This window comes from Mastigoproctus giganteus, chromosome 8 (genome assembly GCF_048544385.1).
Source record: "Mastigoproctus giganteus isolate SK-2022 chromosome 8, ASM4854438v1, whole genome shotgun sequence".
Classification (NCBI taxonomy): domain Eukaryota; kingdom Metazoa; phylum Arthropoda; class Arachnida; order Uropygi; family Thelyphonidae; genus Mastigoproctus; species Mastigoproctus giganteus.
In genome coordinates, this window is record NC_143582.1 from 190,156,655 (window position 1) to 190,173,562 (window position 16,908).

At 39.0% G+C, this 16,908-nt stretch overlaps 1 protein-coding gene across 1 annotated transcript in view; it reads left to right on the top strand.

Annotated features, from left to right (window-relative positions):
* The window catches only part of LOC150082099 (uncharacterized), a 365,646-nt gene that overhangs the window by 255,787 nt on the left and 92,951 nt on the right, over positions 1–16,908 (top strand). Inside the window, exon 14 of the mRNA XM_090379102.1 lies at positions 9,608–9,784. Within this exon, the coding sequence (XP_090235228.1) occupies positions 9,608–9,784 (177 nt within the window). The remainder of the gene's footprint in view (positions 1–9,607; positions 9,785–16,908) is intronic.

The following is a 16,908-nucleotide window of genomic DNA, read 5'->3' on the forward strand; positions in this document are numbered from 1 at the left end:
GCAAGCATTATAATTACTGATGGAATGAGGAATGCACAAAAGCAAAGAAAGCAAAAATTAAAGCCTGGAATTTATTTCGGCGATGTCCAACCACAACCAATCTCATTAATTATAAGAAGCTAAGAGCAAAAGCACGATTTGTACAAAGGCAAGCCAAGAAAGAAGCCTGGACTCGTTTTGCATCGACCTTTAACAGAAACACTTATCCGAAAACTATATGGAAAAAAATTAGATAGTTATCTGGTAAGGTTCCTACTATACCTTCTCCAATCCTCTCCTGGAAAGGGCAAGACCTATCCAGTCCCTTAGATATTGCTAATGCTTTGGGCAGTACATTTGCTGAAATCTCAGCAGCATCAGCCTTTTCTACATCTTTCAAACGAATTAAAAACACCAAAGAAAAGCATGCTATTAACTTTAAAACTGCCTGCCTTCTTTCATATATAACAAACCTCTGCAATACTCTGAACTTTTGCATGCTATTAGAACAGCCCATAGCCGGGTGGGTAAAGTGCCTACCTAGCAACCCAAAGGTCGCGGGTTCGATTCCCGCCTTGGGCTTGGATCAAAGTACTGCAAAAACCTTGGGAGGTGCATTATGGCCACAGAAGCCTATGCGCCAACTACAAAAAAAAAAAAAAAAAAAAGAACAGCCCACAATGGTGCTGCAGGGCCAGATGGGATTTATTATGTCATGCTACAACATCTTGATGACAAAGCTTTGCACTTGCTGCTGGTTTTTTACAATCGTATATTTTCAGAAAATGTTTTTCCAGCTTCCTGGCATCACTCTACTGTTTTGGCATTTCTAAAGCCTGGGAAAGATCCAGCCAACCCATAGCTATAGACCAATATCTCTCTCAAGCTGCCTCAGCAAAATCCTAGAAAAGATTGTCCACAGAAGACTTGTCTGTATCATTGAGTCAGAACATCTAATGAACCATAGTCAATATGGCTCATTAGTTGAGCCATAGTCAATATGGCTTTCATAAAAATAGGTAGTGCTTAGATCATATGGTCAAGGCTGAATTCGCCATTCAAACTGCCTTTGTTAAACGTGAACATCTTGTAATGGTTTCAGTAGATATAGAGAAGGCTTTTGACACCACCTGGCGGCATGGCATACTTAGTGATCTTCACTCCCTTGGTCTGCGGGGCAACCTTCCTATATTTGTTCAAAACTTCCTACATACTAGATCGTTTCAAGTTCAGTACCAACATGCCCTCTCTGCAACGTTCATGCAGGAAGGTGTTCCACAAGGATCAGTACTGAGTGCCACTTTGTTTGCTCTTAGAATAGATTCTATTACAAGACAGCTTCCAAATACAGTAGAGACTTATCTTTATGCAGATGACCTTTCCATCTCCTGCCATTCCCAAAATATGAGGTCTATTGAACGGCAGCTTCAGATATCACTTAATAAAATACAACAGTGGGCTAGCCTCAATGGCTATCAGCTCTCGCAGCAGAAAACAGTTGCTATCCATTTTTGTAGGCAGGACAAACTTCATCCGGATCCTGAACTTCAAATTTCTAATGTCTCCATCCCATTCACTAATAACATCAGATTTCTAGGATTAATCCTTGACAACAAGTTAAATTTTATAGACCATATTAAAAATGTACGTACTTCCTCTCTAAAAAAGTTAAACATACTCAAAGCTTTATCCGCCCAAACATGGGGTGCAGATCGTATTTCTCTGCTTCGGCTATACAGGTCATTAATCAGATCCCGCCTTGATTATGGAGCTCCCATCTATAATTCTGCCAGAATGAGCGCATTACGCTGGCTTGATCCCATTCAACACAGTGCTTTGAGGATTGCCTTGGTGCTTTTAGAACGTCGCCCACACATAATCTCTATATTGATGCTCACGAGCCCCCACTATCATTACGTAGAAAAACACTGTTACTAAAGTATGCTGTTAAGATACAAAGTTGTGCCTCTCATCACATTCAGTCATACTTGTTCAATCCACCATTAGAAAACTTCTTCAGAAATAAACCTAGCATAGTAAAGTCAGCTGGTCTTCGCCTCCTTGAACTGATGGAAGTTTGGAATCTTTCCGTTCATTCCATACAACAGGTAGCAACATGCTGTCAACCACCATGGGCTTCTCTTCCCCTGGTGACTTGTGACACTTATCTCTGCCAATGGGGAAAGGGAGTTTTACAAGCATCTAATATCATACAACTTCATGCAGTTCACACTCAAAGATATAGTGATTTTTCCCCAATTTATACAGATGGCTCTAAATCTAATTCAAACGTTGGAGCAGCTGGAGTGTTTCCGAATCCCTTCCATATCAATTCAGCTGAATTATATGTAATTAAACTGGCTTATAAAATCTCTGTGCTAATCGATCTTTAAAATCTGTTATTTACACTGATTTGCTTAATTCAATCCTGGCTTTATGTAATTTAGCATTAGCATTAGTAGAGGCATTTGATGCAAGAAAGCAAGCTTATGCAGCATCAGTCAAAAAAAAAAAAAAAAAAAAAAAACCCACTTCCACTTCACCCCTCTGTTCGTTCAAAATACCTGTCCAGCTGAGCCTTAAACTTATTTAGGCTATCAACCTCCACCACAAGGGATGGAAGTCTGTTCCACCAACCAACCACCCACTGGCTAAAGGCAAATTTCCGCATGTCTATCCTACATCTGTCTTTCCTCAATTTGAATTTATGCCCTCTCAGGTAATTATTCTGAGCTAGAGGAAGAATCCCATCAGCATTGAGCATGCTTAAACCATTCAAGACTTTATACACCTCTATCAGATCACCTCGCTGGTGCCTAGTCTCCAGACACTGTAATTTGCAAAACTTAAGCCTTTCTTCGTAAGAGCACCCCTTTGTTCCATTCACTAATCTTGTTGCCCTTCTCTGTACTCGTTCCAGCAGCTCTACATCCTTCTTGAAATGAGGCCTCCAGACCTGTATACAGTACTCTAGGTGTGGCCTGACCATTGCCTTATACAATGGAATAATCACTTCCTTATCCCTGCTGGAAAAATTCCTGTATATCATTGACAATACTCCATGAGCCACTCTTGCAGCCCGTCTGCACTGCTCAGAGAACTTCATATCTGCCTGCACAACCACCCCCAAGTCCCTTTCATTCTCTACCACTGTCAGTGTAGTACCACAGAGTTGATAAGTTGCTCTGGGGTTGCTGTTTCCCATGTGTAGTACTTTACATTTGTCAATGTTAAACTTCATTTGCCACCTCTCAGCCCATCTGCTCAACCTTTCCAGATCCTGTTGCAGCAGCATAGTGTCAGTAGTGTCCTTGACAACCCTGCCAACCTTTGTATCGTCTGCAAACTTGGACATTAAGCTTGATATACCATCATCAATATCATTTATAAATACAGAAAACAATAATGGACCCAACACTGAGCCCTGAGGGACTCCACTAATAACATTAGTCCACGATGAGCAGTGTCCATTGATTACCACTCTGTCTTCTCCCCCTCAACCACCCCTTTATCCATAGCAGCAATTTGCCTCCAATGTCACACTGCTCCAATTTGTGTAGCAGTCTTCCATGTGCAACAGTATCAAAAGCCTTTCTAAGATCCAAGTATATAATATCAAAGTTATTCCCTGCATCCAGTTCTTTTGTGACTGCATCATAGTATCCAATCAAGTTGGTCAGGCAAGACTTCCCCTTAACAAAACCATGCTGTGTCTGAGCTATAACTGAAGTCTTGTCTAAATGATCCTGCAGTGCTTCTTTAACCAGTGCCTCCATTAATTTTCCTGGAACAGAAGTTAAGCTCACAGGTCTATAATTACTTGTGTCAGCCTTTGATCCTCCTTTGTGAATTGGGGTCACATTTGCACATTTCCAATCTATGGGTACCTCCCCTGAGTCCAAGGAAGCTCTCATAATTATGGCTAAGGGTTTGCTTACTTCCTTTGCTGCCTCCTTTAATATAACTGGATAGATCCCATCCACCCCGGGTGCCTTTCTTGTGTTTATCTTCAACAGTTTCTCCTCCACTTTACTCCCAGTTATTTCAAGATTTTGTAGCTTACTGCTAGAGTTGAATACACCTCTGGCATTCCCCTTGCTGAATAACTCCTCATGTGTGAATGTCGATGCAAAATATTCATTTAGTTTGTTAGCTACCTGAGCAGGATCATCAACAGTTGACCCATCAATATCAAGTGGACCAATCTGATTCATCCCCTTCCTTCTAGAGTTTACATAAGTAAAGAACTCTTTGCTGTTTTTCTTTGCATCCCTTGCCAAGGATTTCTCGTAATCTGCCTTCGCCTGCCTAACCTCCTTTGTAACTTGGTTGCATATCAACTTGTATCTATCATAGGCTTCTGTGTCATGTGTTAATTTGTATGTATCCCATGCATTTTTCTTCTCTGCCATATGCCTCATTAGTTCATCTGACATCCATTTTGGCCTAAACCTTGAACAATATTTCTTAGTTGGTATGTAAAGCCTAGTAGCTTCCAAGATAAGTTCTTTGAATGCTTCCCATTTTGAATTTGCTGTTGGTAACATCATCAGTTGGTCTCACTGTATAGAATTTAAATACTGTCTCAGTCCATCGTAGTCGCCTTTACGGAAGCAATAACCCTTCCCTTTACCCCTAATGGTAGTTACCTCTTTGAGTAAATCCCACTTCAGCACACTGTGATCACTGCCACCTAGTGGTTCATTTGTCTGCAGATTCTTAATGCATGAAGAATCACTGCTGATAATCAAATCAAGAGTATTACTCCCTCTAGTTGCCTCCCAAACATGCTGATGTAGAAAACAATCATCCAATAAATCCACAAAAGCCCTGCTCGTGCGTGAGTAACCAGCCCCCAAATTCCAGTCAATATCTGGGAAATTAAAATCTCCCATTATAAGACTCTGATTTACTGGCCCACTCTATTTCCCTGTACAGTTCCTTATTATACTCATCAGAGTCATTAGGCCTATAGCACACTCCTACTCTCAATTTTGATCTCCCAATGCTTATGTCACACCAAACTGACTCAACACTGCACTGTCCAGCGATGTCGACTGGCTTCACTTCCTTGGTTTTTATGTGTTTCTTAACTAATAGCATAACCCCTCCCCCCTTCCTATCCTGTCTATCCTTTCTGTAGACGTTGTACTCCCCAAATTGCAGTTCTGCATCCCTTATATCTGTGTGACACCACGTCTCTGATATCCCAACAATATCTGCCTTTGATGTTTTGAGCAATACCTCAAATTCATCAAATTTATTTACTAAACTCCTAGCATTGGTGTACACACAAGTATACCTGCACCTGTTTCTATTCTTAGCTACCCTAACACAACCCATGTGTTTACTTGTACCGCAATGGCTCCCAGCAGTCTCTGAAATACCATGCATCTTGTTTTTCAGGCTTCTGCTCATTCTAATATTTTTTTTTTTTTTTTTTTATGAGAACCCCAAACACGAAAGGTATCAAAACCTATAATACTTAGTACCGTGCATGGGTTGAAGGAGAAGTATGGGGAGAGGGATGCCGGAAACTTTGCTCTAGAGACTAAACATGGGTTTCACCACTTCAAGCCTCCAATAAGCAAAGTGGTGGAATTTCACCGGTTGATGAAAGTCATCTACCACCTGAAAAATAGAAGCAGTGCAAGAATCTCTTTCACCTCTGCCAGTGGCTACTGTCAATCTATTGGTCTTTGTCTCCCCCCAAGCTAGCAGTTTTCCGACCCACCTAACACTGCCTCGATAGCATCAGCAAATATTCTTGCACCCTTTCTATTTAAGTGTATCCCATCCCTGTAGAAGCAATCTCTCCTGTTAACAAGTACAGTCCAAGCTGAAAAAAATTCTACCCCTTGAGCCTTGCACAATCTTTCCAGGGCCGAATTGATCGACAAGGCTCTCATCATATACTCCCTCCTATCGTGTCTGGGCAGAATTGCAGACACTTTCAAATTCAACCCTAATTCTCGGCTTTTGTTCAGCAGTGACCTGTACTTGTTAAGTAATTCTGCCGGTCTCCTACTCTTAATATTATTAGTGCCAACGTGTACAACTATATTACCTTTTGTGCCCTTAAAAGATGATATTCGCTCTACAACGTCAAATTTCTCAGATAAAGTTCACCCTGTTATAGACGAAATACAAAGCATATTACTAAAAATTGAAGAACGCCATCAACAGGTCATCTTCTGTTGGATTCCAGCATATTCTGGTATTTTGGGCAATGAACTGGCTGATAAAGCTGCAAAAAATCCAACTAGCTTAGACTTAACTAATATCCCTGTTCCGCCATCAGACTTTGCATTAACTATTCAAGCTGCATGCTTGTCAGAATGGACAACAATCTGGCACTCTCACAAACAAATAATAAACTCATTCAATTTAAACATGATCTGAAAATTTTGGCCCTCCAGTATCCGTACATCAAGACAAGAAGAAGTAGTCCTATCAAGGACAAAAATAGGTTATACCCATATAACCCATCTTTATTTACTTAGAGGAGACGATCCACCACAGTGTCCACATTGTTCTTTAAATCTGACTGTTAAACACATACTCATTGACTGTCCCTACTATAGACAAGACAGAGCATCAACCCTGCTATCACTGGTAAATCTTGATAAACCAATAACTTTAGAGAATCTCATTGGTGACAAGGCAAATATTTTCGAATTTTTCCACTTTCTGAAGCAGATTGGACTTTTTAATCTTTTCTGATTTTATGGAAATTTTTCTTTTTGCCATATAAAAAATGAATTGGTGCATTATAGCCATAGTAGCTTATGTGCCTTTAAACTCCCATAACAACAACAACATATATGTAGAGCATGAGGTTGTTGCACATATTTGACTAAAGTGGTTCCATGTGCAAATTGCTTCCCAGCAGATATGAAAGAAGGCTCTACCATAGATATAGCTGGAGGCTGTTGGTCACAGATATAAAAAGAGGTGGCAGTGCTGCAGATAAGGGCGAAGTTACTGCTGTGGGTAAAAGGATAGATGAGTGGCAAAACAAAGAGTGATTATTAATACACAATGCTCTTCTTGATGCTATTAGTGCAGTCCTTCATGATTTGGTGCCAGGTCCCTTTTTTCAATATTTATTAATGATATTGATGAAGGTATACCAAGACCTAGAGAAATTAGGCAGATGGGCTGATAAGAAGTGGCAGTTGAGGTTTAAAATTGATAAATGCAAGGTGCTGCCTGTGGGTAGCATGAGTGTGGTGGAAAATGAAAGACAGCTAGGGTAATTTCTATGGTCTGATGTTTAGTTCTGTGGGCGGTGCAGATAGACTGCTAGGACAGCTCATGGAATGCTGTCAGTGATATACAGGAATTTTTCCAACAAGGAATTGATTATCCCGTGGTATGAGACAATGGTTAGGTGCCTTAAGTACTGCGCTAAAATGAGGCTTCCAGGTCAAGGAGACTCATTTTAGGAAGAATGTAGATGTGTTGGAATTGGGTGCCTTCATGAGACCTGGCTGAAGTGGATCATTAAATCCTTTAAATGGACATCCTTTAAATGGATCATACATCCATTTAAAAGACATTCTACTCTTTCTCAGATCAAAAATTTGCTTTTAGCCAAAGAGTAAATGATTATTAGGAAAAACTTCCGTCTAACACTGTGTAAGTGGGTAGTTTGAATAAATTTAAGGAAAGATTAGACAAATGAATAGAGGATGGACAGATGATGTGGTATGTCCCCCCCCCCCCAATTCTGTAACCTCCAAAATCTAGTATCTTGGGACCTCATTCGTGTTAGAATTCAGAATTTCTTGAATTTCTAGTGGTCATATTATAGTCATACATAATTAAAAAATACTGTTTTTCTGTACTGCAATTTTATTATACATAGTTTTGTACAATGTAGGATACAATGTACATTACTGAGTACTGTACTTTACAGTGTATTGTATGTCAAGAGGAAAGTAACATACATAATTAAATGTTGCATGAAAGACATATGCAGATAGGAGATCCAAATTTAGAGATTTATTTCATAGAATCATCTTAAGTAATGAACACCTGACTCCATAAATTTTTTTGATAAATCAGTGAATCAAAAATGTATTGAGTACCGAGTTTAATTCAGTTATACTTTTTTCTTTACTCACTCAGTTATACTGAGTGAGTAAAGAAATTGAACTCTACTCAAGTACTTGACAGCATTATTCTTTTTTTTATATATATATATATGTATATGGTGATATTCTTAACCAAAACTGTACAGCTTATTCTCAAGTATTTATGCTGTTCCTGTATTTCCACATGTGTTTATCTCTAATGACTTACTGACAATAAATGTAACTAATGTCTCAAATTAGTTTTAAAATTGTACTAAACATTAAATAAAGAGATATGGAAATAAGGATATGAATTAGAGAAGGGAATAGGGAAATAGAAATAGAGATATGGAAATATTGCAGCATTTGATTTTTAGGTAGACAGGTTATCAAACATACACTATATTGCCAAAAGTATCTGCACATCCAAGGAATATGGGAGAAATTAACCATAACTACCATCATGTCAGGAATAGGTATAAGAGAAACTGTGTTCATTCCAGAAGTAAGCAAATCAAAGAAATGCAGATTATGAAAAACTGATAACTGGGTCAAGGCATTGAGCTCAGTGATTTCTGGTGGTAAGTCATCATAGAATACCATATTAGCAATCAATCTGTTCATGCATTGCAGCAAAACTGTAACACTCTAAATCAGTGTTGGCAGATGTGGAAACATGGTGCTACAATAAGCTGAGAAGTGTTTAGGTGGACTGCAGAAAATGTTGGAAAGAGACTGGTGTGTGTTCAGAAGAGTGGTATGTAGATCTTGTTAAGTCCTCGCCTAATATTGTCAACCAAGGGTCCAGGAAGGCCACAGGAACTGATTAATACAAGTACAGTAGGTAATAAGGAGCTGCATTGGATTTTACAGAAAAGCTGCAGCACACAGCAAACAAAACTGCATGTTATACACGTATATACTGATTACATTATACAGGTTTGAATTTGATGGCTATGTTTGGGCATGGTGGATGCCTGGAGAACGTTATTTACTAGCATCATCCCAACTGTAAAGTTTGGAGTAGGTTTTGTCACGTGGGATTGTTTCTTGTGTTCGAATCATTGATTATTGTTCCTGGAACAAGGAATGCCATGTAGTACATTGACATTCTGGATAATTCCAGTCGTATACAGGGGAAATAGTATGGGGAAGGCATTTTTTCATTTCAGCATGACAGTGGACCATGTCAGAGCCAATCACTACAGGCTGTGCAAAAGCTTCTTTGACCTGCCTAGAACATTAATCTTAATCCCATTGGACATGTTTGAGATGAACTGGGACATCTGTTTCAGGCTAGGCCAACATTCCTGGAATCAGTGACCACTTTGGTGAAGGAGGAAAGGACCAAAATACCACCTTCCTGTTAAAAAGATTGGTTCAGAGTCTGCAGACAAGGATACAGTATATAATTAAAGCTAGAGCTGGACCTGACACATTATTAATATTGTGTCAATAAAAGATTCTTTGAAACATGTAGGTATCTAGTTACTTCTGGTAATATAGTGTATCTATTCCTTGTGTCTCACTTTTCTTTTCCCCTTTTGCAGTGATGGGCATAGAGCCTCCTCACAGCATCGACCAGAAACAGGACAAGATCTCTATAGGAAAAATCAAGACAATTCTCATTTACAAGAAGAATTCCCATCCTACTATCGTGAAGGACCAAACATACCCCGCCCTGCTCTTAGGCCACCAAGGCCACCAATGTTTGATGTTCATCCTAGGTAAATTCCATATTTACTTTTAACATCTGTGAATAATTATGTGTACTAGTTAAATTTATATAGCACTCTGTAAAGTGAAATTTATTTAAAAAAAAAAAAAGAAAGCAAACAATTTGCCATTTCCTTGATTATAGGCATCAAGGAGTATTACGAACAAGGCCAAATATAAGAATTAATTCTGTTTCTTCTTCTTTTTTCTTATCCATTGTCAATCCATCTTCTTGCCTTGTGGACGAGGAAACCAGTCCTATCTATTTAGCTTTATTTTCCCACCATTTCTATCTCTTTGACTCCTCCCAGCAAATGCCTCTTCTCTATTCACCTCTTCTTGCCGCCATCTTCTCAGAGCTATACATGACATCACAATAGCAAATGCAGTAGTGCTAAGGTACAATATCAATAATGCAAATCAATTGCAGAGGCATTATAGCCTTTGCAGTTGTCATTATTTGTTAGTTTACATCAAGTCATTCAGAACTGTTAATATTTGATTATCTGGATTTACACATATAATTACATGGTAAAGAAACAAATTACAGATTATTAAAAGTGCTCATCTTTTGAAAAGCTTCAGAGTTGTTTTTTGGTCACTTATGTGCTGTACTTGCTTGTAAAACAGAGTTTCTGGAGTGGCAATAATAATATTGCGATTTAGTGAAGATAATTCATATGTCATGCATTAATCTTTTTAACCTTTGGTATATTTTCTCTCATAATATTCTGTTACATTACATGTGATTCTTGATAGCATTTTGTAATTCCTCTATTTCTAGTTATTACCCTATATTAATATAATATAGAGTGGTTATAATTAAGAGTACAGCCACTACCCGGCTTATGTAATGCTCGACTTATGGAAATTCGACTATGTTTTTGCTGGCCGGTGGAAACAACATTTTAAAAAATGGTGGAAACATATTTTGTTTCCACCATTTTTTTAATTTCTATTTCCACCATAGGAATAAATAGAGGTATCATGAAAATATCATAATGTGAACCCAATAACACAGTTGTTTTTTTTTTTTTTTTTGGGTATTTGTTGGCGCATCAGCTTCTGTGGCCATAATGCACCTCCCAAGGTTTTTTGCAGTACTTTGATCCAAGCCCGAGGCGGGATTCGAACCCGCGACCTTTGGGTTGCCAGGCAGGCACTTTACCTACCTGGCTAGCCCGGTCGGCGAATTTTATTTTGGTAATTCATTCAAAGACCTCAGAAGTTGAATTTTTTGCTATATAACTAAGCTATTTATCTCTCTAAAAGGTCATTTTTATAATGGAAATTGCATTACACTTTCATCGTTATCATGCGTTCCATTATAAGAATCAATTTTGAATGCCTTTGTGATATTTTTCTGGAAGTCACTACCATAAAACAATAAAAACAATTTGCACTTTCCTGTTTATTGGGCTTTTCTGTTAGCACAATCTATTACAAAATGGTAGTAAACTCAATCTTATTGCATTTGCGATAATACCGATAACTGGAATTCTGTGGGTTTTTACATTACAGTATTATGGTGAAATGAGTTCTCCTTCACTAAAATCTTCAATCATATAAAAAACATAAATAAATTTTCAGAATCTTCTCTACATTCCTATTTACTTATTACAATGGTGAAGGGAAAGGGACCAACAGAAAGTGCAAGTGCTGGCAATGCTAAGAAACAAAACAAAATTGATTTAGAAATGAAGATGATTAATTAAGAATTTCGAAGTAGGACAAAGTTTGAATGCCTTTGTGATCTTGCACGGAATTAGGTCTCGCTGCTTCAACAGTGAATACTATTTTAAGGGACAGTGCATGTATAAAAGAACATGTTAAAGGTTCACTGCATTTAAGATCAACAGTGATCACAAAGCACATTCAGGTGCTATTATCAAAGATGGAAAGCTATCAGTAATATGGATGGAAAATCAGATTCAGAAACAAGTGCCCCTGAGTCCAATGGCCATTCAAGCAAAAGCAAAAGTATTTATGAAGATATTAAGAATAAGTATGCCAAACCCCAAGCTAAGTTCGTTGCAAGCAACAGGTGATTTAATAGGTTCAGGCATCGCACTGGTTTCCAAAACATTACAGTATGCTGTGAAGTCGCCAGTGCCTTTTCTGCAGCTGCAGGGAAATTTTGTGAGGTGTTGGAAAAAACCCCCTTGTAAATCTCCACAGCCCTCAACTTCCACAGTGGTGTGCTTATCAGCTGGAGAGTTAATTCTGGCAATGATGCTCGAAAAGTAAAACTTGCTGATGTTATTCCTGTCTCCTCTCTCTTTTTGTAATTTTATAATTTTGAAATTTTTGTAATTTTGTACACTTTAATTTTTCTGTGCATGAGATAAAAAATTGAATAAATAATTCTATTTATATGTTTATCAAACATTCCCCTGAGTCCAAGGGGAACCTCCCTTTGGATTCAGGGGAGGTTCCCACGGACTGGAGATGTGTAAATGTATCCTCAATTCACAAAGGGGATCGAAGGGTGACACGAGTAATTACAGACCAGTTAGTTTAACTTCTGTTCCGTGTAAAATAATGGAGTCACTGGTTAAAGATGCATTGCAGAATCATCTAGACAAGACTGCAGCAGTAAATCAGACACAGCATGGGTTTGTTAAGGGAAAGTCTTGTCTGACAAATTTGATTGGTTATTATGATGTGGTTACAAAGGAACTGGATGCAAAAAATAATTTTGATATCATATATTTGGATTTCAGAAAAGCTTTTGACACTGTTGTGCATGGAAGACTATTGTACAAATTGGAGCAGAATGGTATTAAGGATAAGTTGCTTCAATGGATAAAAGGATGGTTAAGTGGGAGAAGACAGAGGGTGGTGGTAATCGATGGGTGCTGCTTTTCGTGGACTAATGTTATTAGTGGAGTCCCACAGGGTTCGGTGTTGGGTCCACTGTTGTTTTGTATATTTATCAATGATATTGATGAAGGTATATCAGGCTTAGTGTCGAGGCGCCTCCGTAGCCAGGTGGGAAGAAGCACACTCTTCTTGATTAGACCGGGGTTCGAGCCCATCACCACCAAATACAGAGGATGCGGAAAGGTCAGGGAATGACCACCGCATATCCTGGAGCAATATGGCCTTAGTTGCTAATGCTCCTAAAAACCAAATAACAAACAAACAAACAAAGCTTAGTGTCGAAGTTTGCAGATGATACAAAGGTTGGCAGGGTTGTTAATGACAGTAATGGCAGTGTGCTACTGCAACAGGATCTAGATAATTTGGGCAGATGGGCTAAGAAGTGGCAACTGAAGTTTAACCTTGACAAATACAAAGTACTGCATATGGGTAGAAGTAACCCCAGAGAAACGTACCAGTAGATATGAAGTCAGATATGAAGTTTTCTGAGCAATGCAGACAGGCTGCCAGGGCAGGTCACGGGGTTTTGTCAATGATATATAGGAATTTTGCTAGCAGGGAAAAGGAGGTGATTGTCCCTCTGTATAAGGCAATGGTCAGGCCACGCCTTGAGTACTGTGTACAGGTCTGGAGGCCTCATTTTAGGAAGGATGTAGATTTGCTTGAACGTGTACAGAGAAGGGCAACAAGATTGGTGAGGGGAATGAAGGGATTCTCTTACCAAGAGAGGCTTAAATTGTGCAAATTGCAGTGGCTCAAAACTAGGCACCTGCACGGTGATCTGATTGAGGTGTATAAGGCCTTGAATGGGTTGAGCACGCTGAATTCTGATGGGATCCTTCCACTTATTCAGATTACGAACCTAAAGGGGCATAAATTCACATTAAGAAAGGACAGATGTAGAATAGATGTGCAGAAATTTGCCTTTAGCCAGTGGGTGGTTAATTGCTGGAACAAACTTCCATCTGTCGTGGAAGTTGATAGGTTGAATAAATTTAAGGAGAAACTGGACAGGCAGTTGGAGAGAATGGTGTGATTTTTTTTTTTTTTGCTGATGCCGCATAAGCTCATACACTTGCTTTCTTGCATCACATGCCACTACTACTACTACTATTTCTTTTATGCTTAAATCAAATTTGCGAGTGCTGCATAAGCATTCAGGGAAATTCCGACTTGCGTAGAGTTCCGCGGAATGCCACCCTTATGTAAGTCGGGGAGTGGCTGTACATCACTTTGGCCATCTATAAATGACAAACTGAATTGTCCAGAGATTAAATTTGAAGCAACTAGTATCTAGTCCATACAGAAATAAAAGGCTTAAAAAAAAAAAAAAAAAAAAAGTCCAAAAGGGAATGACTAAAGGAAATTAGTTCCACAAATGTACAAGCATGTATTTAAGCATGGTTGACCATTGGCCAAAACATGTCACGGGGAATATTGTTAACATACTTTGTGATGCTTTTCTCAGAGCAGTCAGAAATAGAATATTACTTTTGTAAACTCTGCCTTATTGCATCCTTATAACCAGAAATCACAAGGATTAAGATTAAGAGAGGAGGTAGCAAAACATTACCAAAATGCTGGGGGGGATGTAATTATCATCTTGCATAAAAAGTTAGTATAGTATTAAAATGGCATAATGATGCAAGGAAGCAAACTTATCCCACATCTACCAAAAAAAAAAAAAAAACCCTCATTATTCACATTATTAAAAAGTGCCTAACAAATTCCTCCTTGAATTTTGCCAAACTATTCACCTCATCCACACTTGCAGGAAATTTATTCCAAAGTTCCGCAGCATGGTGTGCAAAGGTAATTCTTGAGATCTAGTCTACTGTTACTCCCTAAGATTTTGTAATTTTGCCCTCTGGATTCATGTGTCTCACCAGTGGGTAAGCAGACCACATCTGAGCCATTCCTTAGTATTATGCTTGACTCTTTATCAATCAAGTCCAAGTTTGCAAGTGATCAAGGCTCTGGTAAAAATTTAATGTATTGCTGAATAATAATAAATCTTGGTACAGGTAGGGTAAGTAACCCAGTTCAATGTACTTATCTTGATTTAACTAGCTTAACAGATCTAGATTTAATTTTATTTAGTATATTGTAATATTTAAATAATTCCAGTTTTAATTTTTACAAAAGTCTTTTTAATCATTGCTCTGTCTTTAAATAAAAACTGTATTTTAGTTTTTATTTAAAGGCTAATTGTGAAGTAGGGTATTGTATTGTAGGACACTTCATTAAGAGTATATAAGTATTATTACACTATTAATAATTGTTTTATCAATTGCAATGTGGTAGTTTGCAATCGAATTATGTTGTTTATATATTATTTTAACTAGAAATAGCAAGCATAACATATCATAGGATAGCATGTCTTAAAGAAATATGCTGTTGGTGAGTCAACTGAGAGTTACATCTGTTCCCCTCCACAAACTATCACTGTTTATTTCTAACTGTCCCTAGGTAATGGGGATATATTTCCATATCTACTAACACTCCAGATTTAAGATGAAAAATCTGCCTTCTCCATCTCTCTGTCGTAATATAGCTGTTGACAAAGAATTTCTCTGCATTTCTGCAAAACAAATATTAAAACTGGAATCTAAAAAAAACTGCAAATTTCTGTTTATTTTTCATTAACAAATTGCCCATCACTTATGCTAGCATATATATTGCAAAATGGAAATGCTGGACAATAGCATAGTACTTATATAATGATGAGCCAAAACATTATGACCAGCGAGTCATTATGCAGATCGAAGCAACTGCGGATGAACTACGACCCATGTGCACGGGTCGGGACACGATATAAAAAACACCTCATACTGAGCTCCATTAATCGGTGTTACTCTTGTTCTTCAGATGGGCAGCGGACTTAAGCGGGTTTGACAAAGACCAAATTGTAATGGCCAGACTACTGGGTTAAAGCATATCTGAAATGGTGCAGCTGACAGTCAGTCAGCCGTGGTTAGTACCTACCAAAAGTGGTCCAAGGAGGGGGAACCCACGAACTGCCGGCAAGGTGTTGGATGACACAGCTCATTGATGCTCGAGGTGAGCGAAGGCTCTCCTGGGTGGCACGCGGCAACAGACAGGTGACTGTAGCGCAACTCACTGGTGATGGGCGAAATGTGTTACAACACACGGTACATCGAACCCTGCTAAAAATGGGGTTGCATAGCCACAGGTTGCTACGAGTGCTCGTGCTAACCACAGTTCACTGGCGACAGCGCCTACAATGGGCATGCGAGCATCGAACTGGACTTTGAGTGATTAGTGGAGTGATTAATGTTATTAGTGGAGTCCCACAGGGTTCGGTGTTGGGTCCACTGTTGTTTTGTATATTTATCAATGATATTGATGAAGGTATATCAGGCTTAGTGTCGAGGCGCCTCCGTAGCCAGGTGGGAAGAAGCACACTCTTCTTGATTAGACCGGGGTTCGAGCCCATCACCACCAAATACAGAGGATGCGGAAAGGTCAGGGAATGACCACCGCATATCCTGGAGCAATATGGCCTTAGTTGCTAATGCTCCTAAAAACCAAATAACAAACAAACAAACAAAGCTTAGTGTCGAAGTTTGCAGATGATACAAAGGTTGGCAGGGTTGTTAATGACAGTAATGGCAGTGTGCTACTGCAACAGGATCTAGATAATTTGGGCAGATGGGCTAAGAAGTGGCAACTGAAGTTTAACCTTGACAAATACAAAGTACTGCATATGGGTAGAAGTAACCCCAGAGAAACGTACCAGTAGATATGAAGTCAGATATGAAGTTTTCTGAGCAATGCAGACAGGCTGCCAGGGCAGGTCACGGGGTTTTGTCAATGATATATAGGAATTTTGCTAGCAGGGAAAAGGAGGTGATTGTCCCTCTGTATAAGGCAATGGTCAGGCCACGCCTTGAGTACTGTGTACAGGTCTGGAGGCCTCATTTTAGGAAGGATGTAGATTTGCTTGAACGTGTACAGAGAAGGGCAACAAGATTGGTGAGGGGAATGAAGGGATTCTCTTACCAAGAGAGGCTTAAATTGTGCAAATTGCAGTGGCTCAAAACTAGGCACCTGCACGGTGATCTGATTGAGGTGTATAAGGCCTTGAATGGGTTGAGCACGCTGAATTCTGATGGGATCCTTCCACTTATTCAGATTACGAACCTAAAGGGGCATAAATTCACATTAAGAAAGGACAGATGTAGAATAGATGTGCAGAAATTTGCCTTTAGCCAGTGGGTGGTTAATTGCT